We start from the raw sequence: 17,385 nt of genomic DNA, 5'->3' as shown, positions 1-17,385 counted from the left end.
TATTCTAGTTATGCACTCAAAGTGTATTTCATCATAAAAAAAAAAAACAAAAAAAAACAACTTTCTGTTGAATTTCATGTTGAGGAAAATACACAAGCAGGACAAACGCGCAACAAGTCAGTCGCTAATGTTTTTGAAAACAGGTGATAGATAGGAAAAAAAATCCTTACTTATGCTAAACTCCCTGACTAAATGTTAAAACTTGTTTAACTATGTGTTTTTTTAAAGGAATGGTAAATAATAAAAGGAAAAGTGAAAATATGTGCAATAAATCATTGTCAAATCAAATAATGTCATCAAATCCCCATCATCGGTTTATATTTACACATTCATCAAAAATCTAGCAATCGAGAATGCAATCTAAAGGGCATCTGCTTTGCCAAGAAAAATATTTTACTATTTCTTCTTTTCGAATTAAAGCAGAAACATTTACTGCACTGCTAACACTCTCTCATTCTCTCTCCCGTGTCCTCAAACGCAGAATTTATTTCTCCATTTTTAAAACGCAAGTTATATTCTGCCGAATTGGTATTTCTAAGGATAACAAATGAGTGGGATGAACACCCACTACATCAACCGCTAACGCTTTGATAATACAAACGCCACAATGATGGATGAGCTGCGTTTTAAAGGCATTGCCTCATTAGAAAGACAAATTTCCGTTTGAAAAAAAAAAAAAAAAGAAACCATTGACAAGATATAGCTTATGGTCTTATTTTCTTATTAAGATCTTTGTTTTTACCTCCAGGTGCAAATTAGTCAAACTGTAACATGCCTGTTTGTTGGTTAATCTGCAGTTCGAGTGATATTACAGTAATTATAGTAGTTCGTCATGTGCAGCGTGACAAATGAACATACTCCTGCATTTCGAACATAACGTACGATCCTGTAACCATGCTAGTAAATAATAGCATCTGTGCTCAAACACATAGGAGCGCATAGATACTGTAGATATTTTTCAGCCTGACAATGTCAGGACTTTTTAATTGGAAAATAGCTTTTTAATTGGAGCTCAGACAACCGTAAAAGGACAAAAACAAAAACTAGAGTGGTAGGTTTTAAAAGCAAAACATTCATTGCATTCATTGTTTCTAAAGAAAAACTAATTATAAATTAAGTTTAAAAACAATTGTTTGCTCAAAATGTAAACTATTTCAAATATGCCTCATTTAAAGTTTTTGTCATCTGTTTGTTTTTTTGACGCTGAGGTATTTGGTATTCGAACAACCCGAATGTAAAATCCATCAGTAGCTTCAGCTAACATTCTGGCTTTGGTCTGAGAAGTTCATATGGATCACTATGTGCTTTTCAAAAAGACTGCAACAATAGAGTGAAAAGTAAATGGGATTCCAGCCTCTTCTTACAATGTGCACAAAATCTTCAGTTCAATCTTATGTTCTACTAAACTGTCCTAAATCTCTGGATATTTTGCTCCAGTTTGTATCATATTATTTCTCATTTGTGTGAATGGCACCAGAGTGGACATTTCATCCTAAGGAAAGGACAGCGAAGGAATTCATTTTAATTTTCAGGTTAGGATTGTATGTTAGATTGAAAATTTCGTGCACTTTAGGCCTGTGATCATATTTGGGTTTGTGAGATTTTGATTACTTCACGTTATTTGATTAAACAAGTAAAGGAAATGGATAAACAAATCCTTCTCTCTTTGTGCGCTCAGAAACAATAAAAAGCCAATTTTCCACTTTCAATATTAAATTCGAACAGAAACAAAGGCGTTGCAATTCACGATTTGTTTTCCAATTGCGAATCAAAAACGAATGAACGTAATCATCACAGACCTTCAGCCTGCTCTGGATACAGAACGTCTTCAAAACATGTTAACGCTAAAAGGCACGACTGCTCTCCAGTTCTGCACGTTAATGCAAACAACAAAGAAAGTCCTAATAAACGTAATATGAAATGGTTTAGCCATTGAAATACAAGAAACAGCTCTGAAACAGATGCTTTAAATGCTATTTTTCCCCCTCACTTTTAAGATGTTTTTTTGTAGGATGTCGAAATGTATTTCAAATCCTGACTGAGGGAATAACATTAGTGCACGGCGCACCTGTTGTCTTATCTTGATAGCTGTAAATGTCTCCCATGCTGTTCTGACGTGTGATGTGATGCCAGTAAGCGCTCCGTGGCAGAGATATCGACTTGGTTAATGTGTTCTCGCTCAAAAAGGCCTGAAACAAAACAAACACACATACAGCATTGATGTTACATTAGCCATTTTAAAGTCTACATAGATTAGAATTTTGGTTCAAATAATAAACATGCATTTTCTTTTTAGATTTTATATTCCGACCATTCAGTCATGCAGGCGTTCCTCTAAAAACTCCATGTGATACTGTATATTTGAGTGTACAGTGATTAAGAGAGAGGATTATCCTAAATATGAATTTAATCATCAAATAATTGTATATAGTACACTTCAAACCCATTAACATTAAAATAAATATACAGTATATGGTATATCATTATCATGCTGTTTTGCTGATAAAATGCAGCAAGTTCTCAAAGGTCCCCTATAGGGTTCATTGAAGGGAAAAAATATCTGATATATCATATTTGGATTTTTCAGGGTAGCATAAAAAGCAGAAAAAAACTCTACTTCATAGTAGCCCTGGTATGTCACACATCACTGAACATAGTCACTCTTGTTGTTTTGTTTAACCTTAATATCCACCAGTACTGAATCTCTGGTTTCTGTGGAGCTTACTGTCATGCCTCATCTATGTTCTTCACCACACTGATCTTTGTCATGCCTTTAGTTCCTTGTTTTAGTCTAGCTTTAGCACAATTATACGATCAAATCTAAACTTGCATCTGTCTTTGCTTACATTACTTGACAGCAATAAGAAATGTGTGGTGGTCTGGGAAAGCCGGTTGAATGTCACACTAGCCGAATTGTGAAAAACAAAATTCAGAACAGAACAGAACATTCACAACAGAACTATTTCAGTTTACTTATACACTGTAATGGTAGTCTATCTAAGCTATCTTCCTGTAAACAATATGTTTGGTATGTAGCTAGTTGAACCTAAGCAGTGATTAGTTGTTATGTCCAAAGATGCCTCGAACCTTGCTAGCTACGTGTTGTTCACATTTAGAAAGTAGCTGAATAGTTACATGCAATAGCTAAATGGAATTATCGTAATGAATCAGATACACGAGAGGCTAACGTATGTGTCATTATAGAATCTGTACAGACTAATATATTCTTGCAATGGATACTTAAAACTATAAAATTATTATAATATCAGAATTTTGGAAAGCTATTAGTATACAGTAACTCTGAAACAACAATATGATCAACTATTCGGGGCACTTCATATAAAGGTCTGTACTTTTAGAGTCTATTTATTACTACACGGTCAAAGGTTTTGGGGCACATGACTTTTCCAGCCAAATTTGGTTCTTCATCAAATTGTTAGCAAAAAGTTGGAGGCAAACAATTGTATCAATAAATTTGTACTAGGAGACCCAAAACTGTTTCAGCTTGAGAATGCTCCTGTCTACAAAGTGAGCTCCGTGAAGATATGGTTTACATGGGTTTGTGTGGATGATCTTGAGAGGCCTGCCATAGAGCTCTGACTTCAATCCTAATAAACACCTTTGGGATGAATTAAAATGCTGACTGCACTCCAGGCCTCCTCACCTCACCTACATTAGTACCTGACTTTATTATCACCCTTCTGTCTGAATGAGCAAAAAAAATCTTCACACAGCCTCCAAAATGGAGTGGAACATCTTCCCTGAAGAATAGAGATATTATTGACCTTGTAAATAACATATTGTACTGTACATCTGCACTATCATATGGCGCACAATGTCTGTACCTTCTCCTACACTGGAAACTCCTGTCGCCAAGTCAAATTCCTTGTGTTGTGTGAACGTACTAATAAAGCGATTACTGATTGATTATTACAGCAAATGGCTACTAAATGTGGAATTGGGTGTTCAAAAGCCTGTACAAATCTTCTCAGGTGTCCACAAACCTCACAAAATATATATAAAATCAGTTATGCAAAAGCGGAAGCGAAAAGCTTCACGCTGTCAGTTTACCTGTTGTGAATAAAGCACACTTCTGAGATGTGAGAGGAGGTATGCGAGAGTGTGCTGAACACCGCATTGGAACACTACGGTTATTATCACAATACAGCAGGTGGGGTCACACTCACAGCATGATATGAGTTCTGCAGAGCGTTCTATCTCACTCCATTACACTCACGCACTAATTACCACGACTTCATCATCCGCATTCAAACCGGTACACCTATTCAAGTCGGTCAGTGTACACCACGATAGAGAACAGCATTGCAATTAATCAACACATGAACCTAAAAAAGAGCTCCATCAGAACCAGAAGTGGTATTGGGTATCAATCTGTAACACTAATGTGTCCACTGATCATTAACCACTACTTATTTCACAATGTGATTGATATCAATCTGAAAAGGGACCAAAAACATGATCTCCAATTTATACTTGGGGTGTAGAGAATGGTACCAATGCAGTTCTTACTGCTAAATAAACACAATAACCTGTGACTTCTTCTCAAATTCCATCATCATGCGTTCATGCTGTTCGGCAATCGACAACGTGGCCGAGTGAACTCGCTGGTAGATCACTTCTCCTTCTCTCGTCTGGAACGTGAACAATCCTTCTCCTGTATCGCACATCCTGCAAAACACAAACGTATTTGTCTTACTATCTTTATGACCTTCTGGTGCCATAATTGGAGTTTGACTTTGGACTTCCTGAAGTGTTTAAAGGCTCTGGAATGGAGAAGCTGATGCTGGATCTGTGATGATCACAAATGTTGCTCAGTAGCTCCTACTTTTATACCAAAGACTGTTGAAAGAACATTTACTTATAATCCTATACTCCAGTGCTCATGTTAGTTCTCCCTCTCCGGTGTTCTGTATTGTTGAAAGATTTATGATCAAAGTCTTGATGTCACCCAAATGAGGATGGGTTCCCCTTTTGAATCTGGTTCCTCTCAAGGTTTCTTCCTCATTACATCTAAGGGAGTTTTTCCTTGCCACAGTCGCCATGGCTGCTCATCAGGGATAAATGCACACCATTCACCTTGACTGTTGATTTCTGTAAAGCTGCTTTGAGACAATGTCTGTTGTGAAAAGCGATATACAAATAAACTTGACTTGACTTGACTTGACATAATTATTCATGCAGCCAATTTATGCTTCTATCTCATTTAAACTTTAACATCAAGGAAATTCAAGGAATTTTGTATTTGTCAATTATGCAAAAAAAAAAAAAAAGGTTTCCTCGTGGGGGCAAGTCAAATGTCCCCACAAGGACAAAAATCTCCTCGATAATGGTATTCCGAAATGTAACCCTTCTGTAGTTTTCTCTTCACTGTCCCAGATTATTTCTTAACAGTTAACAAATATCGTCCTATATTTCCATTACAAGGATGAAATACAGCTCATTTTATGTCCTTGGGGTTTCAGTTACATTTATTGTACACTCCTCAACACAGTAATTTTCTATATTTTTGTACATAACATGTCCTGACATAATGTCAAACACTACATCAACACATATCTCTAAGACATTGAACAACTCAGAGTTAAGATACTGTATGTGTGTAAAAAGTCGGCAAATATTACACCAATGTTACAATGTGAACATAATCACTGGGATAGATGTTCTCCAAACTAGCTGTAAACTTTTATTCATTCCTGAAGTAAATATTTTTATATACGATACTTACAGAATGCATAAAAACACACGCTTACCTTCCGGATTCGAAGGTAAAGCATGTGGAGTCTCGTCCGTACCGTCGCAGCGAACTCAAAGGCCACATGACCAGTTTAACTCTGGCATTATGGACGTCCCAGAGGTAAATGTTCTCCTGCGTGATCTGCATCGTACACTCCCCATATATGTCCAGATTAGGGGTGGGCATCAGGTATACGTTAAACCTCTCTGGAGACAATTAATATATTAAAATATAAAATAAAATATCATTTTGGCATATACAAAATATATATTAATAATTAATCCTTTCTCAGATTGCATGGAAAAACTGTATGGCAACATCAGTGAGAATTTCAATATAAGTTCATATAAAGAAGATCAGAGAGAAGAAATACAACAATGGTTCCACAGACAACCCAATCAAACATTATTATTTTCCTGCTATGCCATTTTCCACTCTTGACCTAGTCTAGCTTGTATGTAAGTCAGCCACATGAAGGTCAACCCGCCGTTGCCATGGCAAATGAAAACTGGACTCCACTAAGCCATTTCAATTAGTTCTAAATAGGCTCTCGAGTGCTTAACCAACGTGAATCATCGCTAATTACGGCAAATATTTCTTTTTCAAAGAAAAGGCATGACATAGCTGTTTTTGTTCAAATTCAATCCGAGTTCATATTGAAAAATGCTCCTGTGGAAAGCACAATGTGATTCAGAGCACTGACATTTCTTATGAAGGTTAATCAATATTTCTCTGTCTTTAAAAAAAAATCATATGAAAGAACCGAAAAAGATAAAAATATCTGGAGAATAATGCTTTTTTTGTACTGGTATTTTATTTGATGCCACACTTAATTATGTGCATGCAAAATTGGACTTCTGAGTGGAAATTTCAAATCCCAGTACTACCAAGCTGCCACTGCGGTGCCCCTGAGCAGGGCCCTAACCCACAATTGCTCAAGTTGTGTATAAATGAAATAATTTATAAGTCGGCTAGATATGCCAAATGACGTAAATATAAATATTAATAAGCCAAACAATGTAGTGCACAGCTTGATCTGACATATTGTTGCTAAGAAACCCTCACATAACTTGTTAACAAATGTAAAACTCTTCAAATATTTGTAATAATTATTAAGGATTGTATTGTTACTTTTATCTAAAATTTGTATGTTGTTTTAGTGTTGTATGCAATCATAAATTGTAGCATATTATGCAAATTAGCTTATATACTAAGCGGCCAGTAAGATTAGCGCTGAGACTTTTTTGTTTGGAATACAATATATTAAATATTAAACATAACTTTTCATGAAATGAACAAAAATATATAAGAAGAAAGAAGAAAAACACTCTGAAAGTAAAAACAGTGAACACCTTGGCAATAATGTAACATGTTTTTGAAAAAAAACAATTTTTTTCGCTAATCATGCTATATGTTTACACTTTTTGCTTTTACGCTACAGTTTATGTTTACGTTTTTTATTTAGGCAACGTTATATCTCTTGTGAAGGGCAGGGCTTAACAGCACTTAACTCTCATTGGCTAGTGAGATAAAGCTCTGCAGCTCCCATTATAGTTTTATTTGCTTCCTTCCTTCCTAACCTTAGTTCATAATTAATCACCTGCCTCCAGAATGCTTTCCAAATTTTACACCACTGAAGTCTCTTCACTTCCGTAAGCTGTTTATTATGCGGTTCGTTCATTAAGTATTGAATATTATGAACCTGTAATATTAATTACAAACTAAGATACTAAGTAAGAAATTTCACTACAAAGCACAAACACTATAGCTAGATCCAGAAAGCTTGCCAAAATCCACCAAAGTCTCTACTTCCTGGTCAGGGAGCTTTAGCCACAGAGAATACAGCACCTTTATTAACAAAGAATAGTGTTTATATGAGCATTTTTGTTCTTTCTCATTGCATATTTCTGTTAGTTTCTGTCATATTTATGTTAGTGAGTAAAAAGAAGTGAAAAAAAGAAGCCAATAAACAAGATGAAAAAGAAGAAAAAAGAGGAAGAAGAAATAAGAAAAGAAGAGAAAGAGAATAAGGAAGAAAAGTGAAAAGTGAAAGTGAAAAGTGAGAACAGCAAGAAGAAAAGTGAAAGTGAAGAAAAAGAAAAGAAGAAGAAAAGAAATGCAAAGAAGAAGAAAAAGTAAGAAAAGAAAAAGAGGAAAAAAGGAAAGAAGACAAAGAACAAGACGAAAAAGTAGAAAAAAGAGGAAGAAGAAATAAGAATAGAAGAGAGAAAGAGACTAAAGGAGAACAGCAAGAAGAAAAGTGAAAGTGAAGAAAAAAAGAAAAGAAGAAGAAAAAGAAATGCCAAGAAGATCAAAAAAGAGAAAGAAGACAAAGGAAAAAAAACAAAAAGAAGAGAAAGATAAATAAGAAGAAAAAAGAAAATAAAGAGAAGAATCTGGGGTTTAACATAGGGTCTATATTGTGCCCTAATATTTACTATAAATCTAAATTCCCAGCCTGCCAGGTATAAAAATAACTCATGATTCACAGTGTTGGCAAGGTGTTTCATCCTCTGTTGGTTTCTTCATCTGTAGCTCCGTTCTTCCTCCCACTGTCACCCTCAGAATGCTCATGGAGGTTAAAGGAATAGTTTGGATAAAAATGAAATGTACACTCTGTCTTTAGTACTCAATCAACCAAGACATATCTGGTGTAGAAATATAACATAATTTAAATAATCTGATATCTATGAGAGCTATGGAAAGGAAAAAACTCTTAAATGCGGTGTAATCAAGTATAATTTTTCAGCTGCGATTAAAATTTCTTCTGTCTGCGCCGATAACGTGTTTATCTGTTTAATAGATGTGATACAGAGATATAACGAGCAAAAATATTAACTTCACGGCTAAACGTTTACCAAAGAATATCAGTTTAGTATTTCATCTTGAAGCCCTGGTGAAACAGCACATGCTCTTACTCTACATTAAGACTAAAAACATTTCAGTTTGTGCAAATTTTTCAGTCACCCATGATTGGTGTGTATTTTAGCTCTAAACAAAGATTTTGTTGACAGGATTTTGAGTTATTTTGTATTTAGTTATTGTGTGTTTAAGGATATTTTACACTTGAATCCGCTCCTAGTCCTTACATGACACTCATTTGTCCCACAAACTTCATATCTAACTGTAAACATTACCTCGATGAGAAAAACCCAAATGCAATAAAATCAATAACGTGACAAAATCTCAAATGAATCAGCACTCATGGTTCACAGGTTTCCTATTTTCATTCTTTACCATTACTTTTTCACAACTTTCCATTTTATGCATGCGGAATTCGTGCTTTTTTTGCGCTCTGCATGCTTGCATCTACTGTTTAAACACAAACCTTTCATGGGGGCGGGGCTAAATGTTTTACAATCATTGGCTAGTTAGATTTGGATCAACAGCTTCAGGCAGAAGATGTTTCTGCAAAAGATTTTTGAGGGACGGTTCCGGGATGCATAGTTTAATTGTGTTTATTTTTGTAGTGGAAATGAATTTCTTACAAAATTACAGTATTCATTCGTAAATTAATGAACCGCTTAATACCACATAATGAACCGCATGCAGAACGTTTTCCAACATTTGCATTTAAAAAGTGTCTACTTCCAATTTATTATGTATGTCATTCATTAAGTAAAGTGTTAATAACAAACTAAAATAAAAACTACATCACTTTCAGTAAAAAAGTACAATCACTATAACTATACAACAAAAACCGAATCCAGAAATTCTCTACTTCTGTTATAGGGAGCTGCTGATCTAAAGCTTACTAGCCAATAAGAATAAAGTGCTTTAAACCCCCCACAGCAATAAGAAGTGTGTTCAAGAAGGTTGAACGTAAATTTGTGGAGAGCAAACAAAATGTACGAAAGTTTTTAAAAGCAAAAATTCGGGCATTGCATTCATAATATCTGTACATTCAACTATTGCTTTCAGTTCATTCATATTTTTTATACATATATAATTCGATACGTTTTCTGAATTAAACTGAACTGTAAATACAAGCGTTCAGACTGCATGGTGTAATTGAAAAGATTTTTCTTCCTGCTGGTTTAACTCATATTTGACTCAAAAAACAACTCAAGCACAGACATATAGAATAAAATAATCCCCCGTTTTGACGCGGTTCGAATCTCGCGTCCCCGGTTTATCGCGAAATTGCATTTGCCACAGAACTAATTTGTTTTGCTGATTTTATTCTCTCACGGAAAGCACGATAGACCAAAAAAGCTGGAAGGGAATTGGTTTTATGAAGTTCTATGTAGAAATAATGAAATTTATTAAAAAATATATATTTATTAGTTATAAAATGAAGTAAAATGTTAATATTTTAAAGTACTGTATACAGTAATCCCTCGGGGGGGTTATGTTCCAGACCTCCGTATACAGTAATATGTAAACAGTACAGTATACAGAATACCTGTATATCTTGAGGCTTTATAAACCGTCCAGACACTTTTATAACCCTTTCCTCTGCTTTTAAACACTTTCAATATTCTCAAACCTACGTAATATCAACATAAAAAAATTCGATATGGGTACTCACCAGTGAAGATCCAACTTGAATGATGAAGATGATGAATTAAGTGTGCAGTACTAATGATGATGGAGGTGAAATGAATGTACTGCATACCCAAGAAGAGCATTAGAGCTCTTCTGAAAGCTAAGTTTTTTAGGCTAGAAAATGCTTATTTTACCGCGAATATTATTAAAATAATTCTTAACAATATCACCTGGATACCACAAAATCAGCAAAAAATCTGCAAAACAAAATTAGATATGTTCCATGTGTTACATGTTCTATGTGTTACAACCCATGTTACAGTGAGACCGCGAAAGCTAAAACGCGATGTGGCGAGCGATTACTGTACATAAAATAGCATTTTAGGGGTGGCGTCTGTTTTTCACGGTTTTTCCTATATCGTTTAGTTTTGGAACGTAACCACCGCAACAAACGGGGGATCACTGTACTTTGAGACGTATTGTATAAAAAAACGCACAAGCAACTGCTAAGACACAATTTGACCCACAGTAATCAGTATTAGATTATAAAGCAGTGATGGCCATTTTATTTTTTTGGGGTATCTTGTCAGCACTAAAACAAATGTTTTAACCCAATATCCCAGGGTTTTTTCTCCGCTTAACCTTCTTTAAACGCAGCAAAACGATTGTACACACTTCTGTAGAACACTTTGTATCATCTGCTGTGCCTTGTGTTATCATTTAAACCCGAAATATGCTGTCTATCATCCTTTCAATTTTAAAATCTATTCGAGCAACGCATTTAAAATAGCTCGGGTTTGACTAGCATTTCATAATTGGGTCATTTATAACTCATAAAGGTTGGTGTTCACACACGTGTTGATCATCAAAGAATTCATTAGTAACTGCTTAATTAAACACGCACCATTCTGTTCCCTCTGCACTCCTGCTGCTAATAAATCCGGCTCGCCCAGGCTGATGTCATTGATCCGACTGCCCAAACACTCCAAACAAAGCAATTTACACCACTCCTCTGCCTCCAACTCTGTGGACAACACACAAATCACACACACACAGGTCAGACAGGAACAAAACACGCACAAATAGTAACAACATTAATTGTTTATGGCATTTTAAATGTGATCAAATAAAACAAATAAACTAAATGTCTATTATCGACATCCTCCTCTTCCTCCTCATCATCATAGTAAATGTTATAGTTTGGTATTTGTTCAACTTTTATTTTGAGTGCTGGCTTTTAAAATACATGACGTTGTTGTTTACTGCGAAACTGCAAAATATAGCTAGGGAACGATGTAGAGTAGCTTGCTAGCACATAGCCAGGATGTCTATTATTACAGAAAATATAGAGTACCTATAAAAGCGAAACAAAAAATGTAGAATTACACCTAGCAACAATCACTATGTAAACTGCAGTGGCTTTAGCCATATTAGCGACCCTCAACATCGCCAAAAATCACAGATTCACCAGACTGAGCATGTGGAATTCTCTCAGAACTGCTGCTACTGTCGCATCTTCCTAAACGCTCCTTTACATGACGTATGGATGAGTGAATTAGTGAAATGATGCATTTCTGTCAAACCAAACAGACTACACAAATCACAGTGTTTTCACATTATGCTAATCTCCTTCTCAAAAACCACTGACCTTTAATTGTGTCCAAACACACACACACACAAACATACACACACATTTTGAAGGTTCACCGAGTGGAAGATTGGATAAACAAACACTTCATCAGAATGATGGAGCGCTGTTGCTTTTTCTTCTGCTTCGTGGCAGCACTGCACAATTAATCGTCTTAATTAAAACCGCACATTTTTTGGGCGGGCATTTCTGAATTTATTTCAACTCAGCATGACACATTTCATGCTATTTGAACTGAAATATTCCACTGTGTTTCAGTGTGCTGGGTTCTGTTGCAAACCTTGGCCATATCACCTTTCAATACAACCTACTGTTTTGGCAAACATCTTATTTACTGCCACTAAGTTAAAGCTGCAGTTTTTTACTTGACTGAAGTGCTTCTGTGCACGCTAATCCCCATTGCTAGCAAACAGTTCTCTTGTTAATTAATCAGCTGACACATTTTGGAGTCTGCTAGTACTTCAGCTTCGGCACGTTATAGCTAATGAAGCTACTTGTATAATATAATGGACAGTCTTCCTAGTGAAATCTTCAGTGCCCCATTTTAAATGAGTGTGTACCACCTGTAGCCACCACGATGGAAGTGATTTACAGCTGTTATGCACCTTAAAATGTAGCCTTTAGTGTGTCCTGAAATGCTTTTCTGCTCATCACAGTTGTAAAGCTTAATTATTTGGCTTGCTGTATACTTGCTTTGTAGAATACGGCCGTTCAGTTCCGAACTCTTTAATCCATATGGTGTTTGTGCTTACAGATCTGCAGTTCACTAGATGTGATTTGTTCTTTTCACCCAGTCATGGGTGCAAAAAAAATCTGAAATACTCTAACTAGCCTGTCTGGCACTAAAACCCAGGTCACTCAGTCACCAAGATCATATTTTCTCCCCATTCGGATGTTTAATATAAACATTAACGCTCATGATCCGTATCGCATGATTTAATGCAACGCACTCCTGCTGCCTGATTGACTGATTGGATAATTACATGAAAAATGTAAAAAGTGCCAGATGACTGGATATTTTGTCCTGTGTAATTATTTTATCCCTGCTATATTTTTAAAGCTCCATATTCTCTGTATTCATGTTGATAATGATAGTACATAGAACAAAACGACCTATTGATAAATGTATTATAATTACAAATTGATTTAATGCTGATAAACATTATTAATATGGTATGGTAAATATATATTAGAATATTATATGGTTATTATGACTTCTTTAATATAAAAAGAACAGCATCCTAACCAGGTCTCAGCTATGATTTTTCACGTCCTTGCACAATCTCTGTAAACTCTGCCTATATTTAGTAAAGAGTTAAGTGTACACAACCTCACAGATTTTATAAGGACAGTTCTCCCCCTCATTGCAGGGTATCCACCACAGGATAGCGTGCAGAAGGGCTAGTATTGTCGTCAGTGATCCCTCCCATCCTGCCCACTCACTGTTCACACACACGAAGTCTCGTAAACGGTACCGGAGAATCACAGCCCAAACATCCTGACTCTGTGACAGCTTATACCCCCAGGCTGTCAGATTTATAAACAACAGCCACCCTCTTCCACATCCACCTCCATGGTACCATTACCCACACTGAGACACAATGTATAAATACCGCAGTGTGCACTTTTTGACTTCTACACATGTAAATATTGCCAAGGCTACATTTAATGCATGTTCCTCTGCACTGTTCATGTTTTTATCCTGCCTTTATTTATTTATTTATTTATTTATTTATTTATTATTTTAATATTGATTTTTAATTCAGTGTTGCACAGTACTTAGTAGGGCTGTAATGGTACACAAAATTCACAGTTCGGTATGCACCTTGGTTTTTAAGTCACGGATCGGTTCAATTTCAGAACACTGAGAAATAATGCAAAACATAAAACTGCTTAACATTTTTTTATTAAAGTAGTTTATTATTATTAACATTTGTGATGATCAACAATTGAACAGTTTACATTTTTAAAGCAATTTGAAATAAATAATGGTTAAATAATATCTAAAATAAAATTTTATAATATTTTATAAACGTAAAACAGATTAAATTAAATTAATGCAATACACTTTTTTTTACTATATTGATTAAATTGATTCAATAAAATTAAATAAATGAAAACATTCAATTGAATAGTTTACATTGGTTAGTCCCCATTTGGGTAATACAGATACAGTGCTATGGATACTTTAGCGTTTTCATGCATATATAAATAAATCTTATTTCCGGTACATAGTGAATAGCCATAGTGACACTGCGCTAAATTTAGTTCCTTTTTTATACCTCAGGCATTGTTGTGTATGTTTACAAGCTTAATAATAATAATTCAAAAAATGCATTTAAAGTGCAAAGCAGAGAATAAACAAACTCTCGGTCCGCCACTTAATACCTTCCTGAGGGAATTCAGAGTTTAACTATGTTCCGCATGTAAAAAGGATTGCACTACCAAAAGCCCAAATACTTTCACTTTGAATACATGCACCATTACACCCTAGTAATTAGTGTAATGCTGCTTAAATAACTCACATAAATCTATACAGGCTGTGTGTACGATTATGCTAAATATTACCGGGACAGTTTTTTAGCCTTAAGTCTATTTTATGGGATTGTTTCCTGTTGATTTAAAATTCTTGCAGCTGATTTGTCAATATTCAGACAATATAGTGTACTACTTCTGGGTTCTTTTATATTTGAGTTTGTTTTATACTGGAAGGTTGTGTCTAGATGTTTATATTTAATTTGGGAAATTGTCTAAATGTGTTCTTTTATTGGAGGTTTGTCTCCATATTAATTTTACTGGGGAGGTTTTGTCTCAAATACTGTTTTATACTGGGAGGTTTTGTCTTTAAGTTGGTTTGAATTGAGAGGTTTTTATCTTAAAATTGTTTTTTTTATGTTGTTTTAGGAGGTTTTGTCTCTATGTTGTTTTTTCCTGAAATGTTTTGTTTAGCATGCTGTTTTATACTGTGAGGTTTTGTCTAGATTTTGTTTTGCATTAGGAGGTTTTATTCCATATTGTTTTGTCTTGTATTAGAAGGTTTTGTATACATATGGTTTTATATTAGGAGGTTTTATCTCCATATTTTTTGTATTTTGTCTTCATGTTTCATTTAGAGAGGTATTGTTGCCATGTTGTTTTTAATGAGAGGTTTCATCTGTGTTATTTTATACTGGGAGTTTTTTTCTTGATGTTGTTTTGTATTGGGAGATTTTTTTTTCATGTTTTGTCTATTATTTTGAGGTTTTGTATACACATATTGGGAGGTTTTATCACCATATTTTTGTATTTGTAGGTTCTGCCTCCATGTTGCTTAATTTTGGAGAGGTATTGTTGCCATGTTGCCTTGTATTTGAAGGTTTCATCTCCATGTTGTCTTGTTTAGTACTGGGTTGTTTTGTTTTAAATACTTTTTTTATACTGGGAGGTTTTTCCTATGTTTTATCTTGTATTAGAGGCTTTTGTCTAAATTGTTTGTCTCGTGTTAAAAGGTTTTGTCTACATGTTTTATATTGGGGGGATTCGTCTGCATGTTTCTGTTTAAAGGGATATTTTGTCTCACATACTGTTTTCAACTGGTTGGTTTTGTCTTGATGTTTTATATTGTGACGTTTTATCTACATGTTGTATTAGGAGATGTTGTCTCCATGTTGTTTTGTATTTGGAGGTTTTGTCTACTACATGTTGCTTTATATTTGGGGTTTCAAGGTTAGTCTAAATCTTGTTTTGTATTGGTAGATTTTTATCTACATTGTGGAAAATACACTGCAAAGTATTCACTATGGTTCACTTTTTCCACATTTTGTTATGTTACAGCCTTATTCCATAATGGATTCAATTCATTACTTTCCTCAAAAACATGAAAGAAGTTTGTTTAAAATCTTTGCAAATTTATTAAAGATTAAAAAAAATACAAAGAATCACATGTACAGTATTCACAGCCTTCACCATGACACTCAAAATTGAGCTCAGGTGCATCCTGTTTCCACTGATCACACTTGACATGTTTTTTACAACTTGTTTGGAATCCACCTGTGGTAAATTCAGTTGATTGGACATTATTTGGAAATGCACACACCTGTCCATATAAGGTCCCACAGTTATCAGTGTATGTTAAAGCACAATCCAAGCCATGAAGTCCAAGGAATTGTCTGTAGACCTCAGAGACAGGATTGTATCAAGGGAGACTAGTCAGGATTGAGAGAAAGATGAATGTAGCAATGTACAGAGACATCCTTGATAAAAACCTGCTCCAGAGAGCTCTGGGTCTCAGACTGGTGCAAGAGGTCATCTTTAAACAGGACAATGAGCCTGAGCACACAGCCAGGATAACAAAGGAGTGGCTATGGTCAGAGCCCAGACTTGAACCTGATTGAACATCTCTGAAGAGATCTGAAAATGCCTGTGCACCGAAGCTCCCCATCCAACCTGATGGAGCTTGAGAGGTTCTGCAAAGAAGAATGGGAAAACTGCCCAAAAATAGGTGTGCCAAGCTCGTAGCATCATACTCAAAAAGATTGAAGGCTGTAATTGGTGCCAAAGATGCTTCAACAAAGTATTGAGCAAAGGCTGTGAATACTTACAGTATGTGCATGTGATTTTTTTGTTTTTTATTTTTAATAATTTGTTTTCAAAAAGATTTCAAACAAATTACTTTAAGGTTGTCATTATGTGATTATTTAATGGAATTAAATCCATTTTGTAATAAGGCTGTAACATAAAACATGGAAAAAGTGAAAAGCTGTGAATACTTTCTGGATGCACTGTAAGTTTTTAACCCGCCAACATTGTTTTTATAAAACACAGTTCCAGTGCAGCAATTAATGATATTTTGAACAGACATTTCAATTCATTTTAGAAATCTACACAGATAAATAATAAAATCCATAAAAGTTCTACTACAGCTCTCCCAAGACCTTTGTGACAAGATGATTGTTATTTATAACAATATAACTGGTGATGATTGATTTCACAACTCCCAAATTCTTCTGTGAGCACTATTGGGGTTTTTATATGGAAGTGGATCATCATCAACTGGCAATGCATAGAAGCTCCTCACAAGATTTCTGATCAAGGGTCAGAAACAAGTCACAACAATATGCCAAAAGCCAAGGACCATTCAGAAAGTGCTCCAGTAAAATTGGAAGCAGCAGATGTCATAGAAAGAACAATAGGCAATGTGCTCCACCACCAAGCTTCATTATTGAAGATAAGGCTATTTGAGCATGTTTTTGCTACACAACATTTGGAAAGGTCTGTGAATTGATAGGAGACTGTATTCTGATCAGACAAGAAATAATCAAACATTCTGGCAAGAATGCCACAACATTTACAATAGAAATGGTTTTGAACAAAAAAAATAAATACTACACCAGCAGGGAAGATTAAAGGTGGAAGTATCATGGTATTGGGATGTTTCTTTCTCATGCCACTGGCAGAATCCATATTATTGAAGGGAAGATGAATGGAGCAATGTACTGGGAAATTATTGAGACAA

The 17,385-nt window shown here is 35.1% G+C and overlaps 1 protein-coding gene across 1 annotated transcript in view; it reads right to left on the bottom strand.

Annotated features, from left to right (window-relative positions):
* Positions 1-17,385, bottom strand: part of dok6 (docking protein 6) — a 77,784-nt gene that overhangs the window by 8,304 nt on the left and 52,095 nt on the right. Inside the window, exons 4-7 of the mRNA XM_046833596.1 lie at positions 11,148-11,267; positions 5,772-5,961; positions 4,551-4,689; positions 2,069-2,189 (exon numbers count right to left, since the gene is read on the bottom strand). Coding sequence (XP_046689552.1) covers positions 2,069-2,189; positions 4,551-4,689; positions 5,772-5,961; positions 11,148-11,267 — 570 coding nt within the window. The remainder of the gene's footprint in view (positions 1-2,068; positions 2,190-4,550; positions 4,690-5,771; positions 5,962-11,147; positions 11,268-17,385) is intronic.

Source organism: Silurus meridionalis, chromosome 21 (assembly GCF_014805685.1).
Source record: "Silurus meridionalis isolate SWU-2019-XX chromosome 21, ASM1480568v1, whole genome shotgun sequence".
Lineage (NCBI taxonomy): Eukaryota > Metazoa > Chordata > Actinopteri > Siluriformes > Siluridae > Silurus > Silurus meridionalis.
Note: the sequence above shows the minus strand (reverse complement) of the source record. Positions and strands in the feature narration are given on the sequence as shown.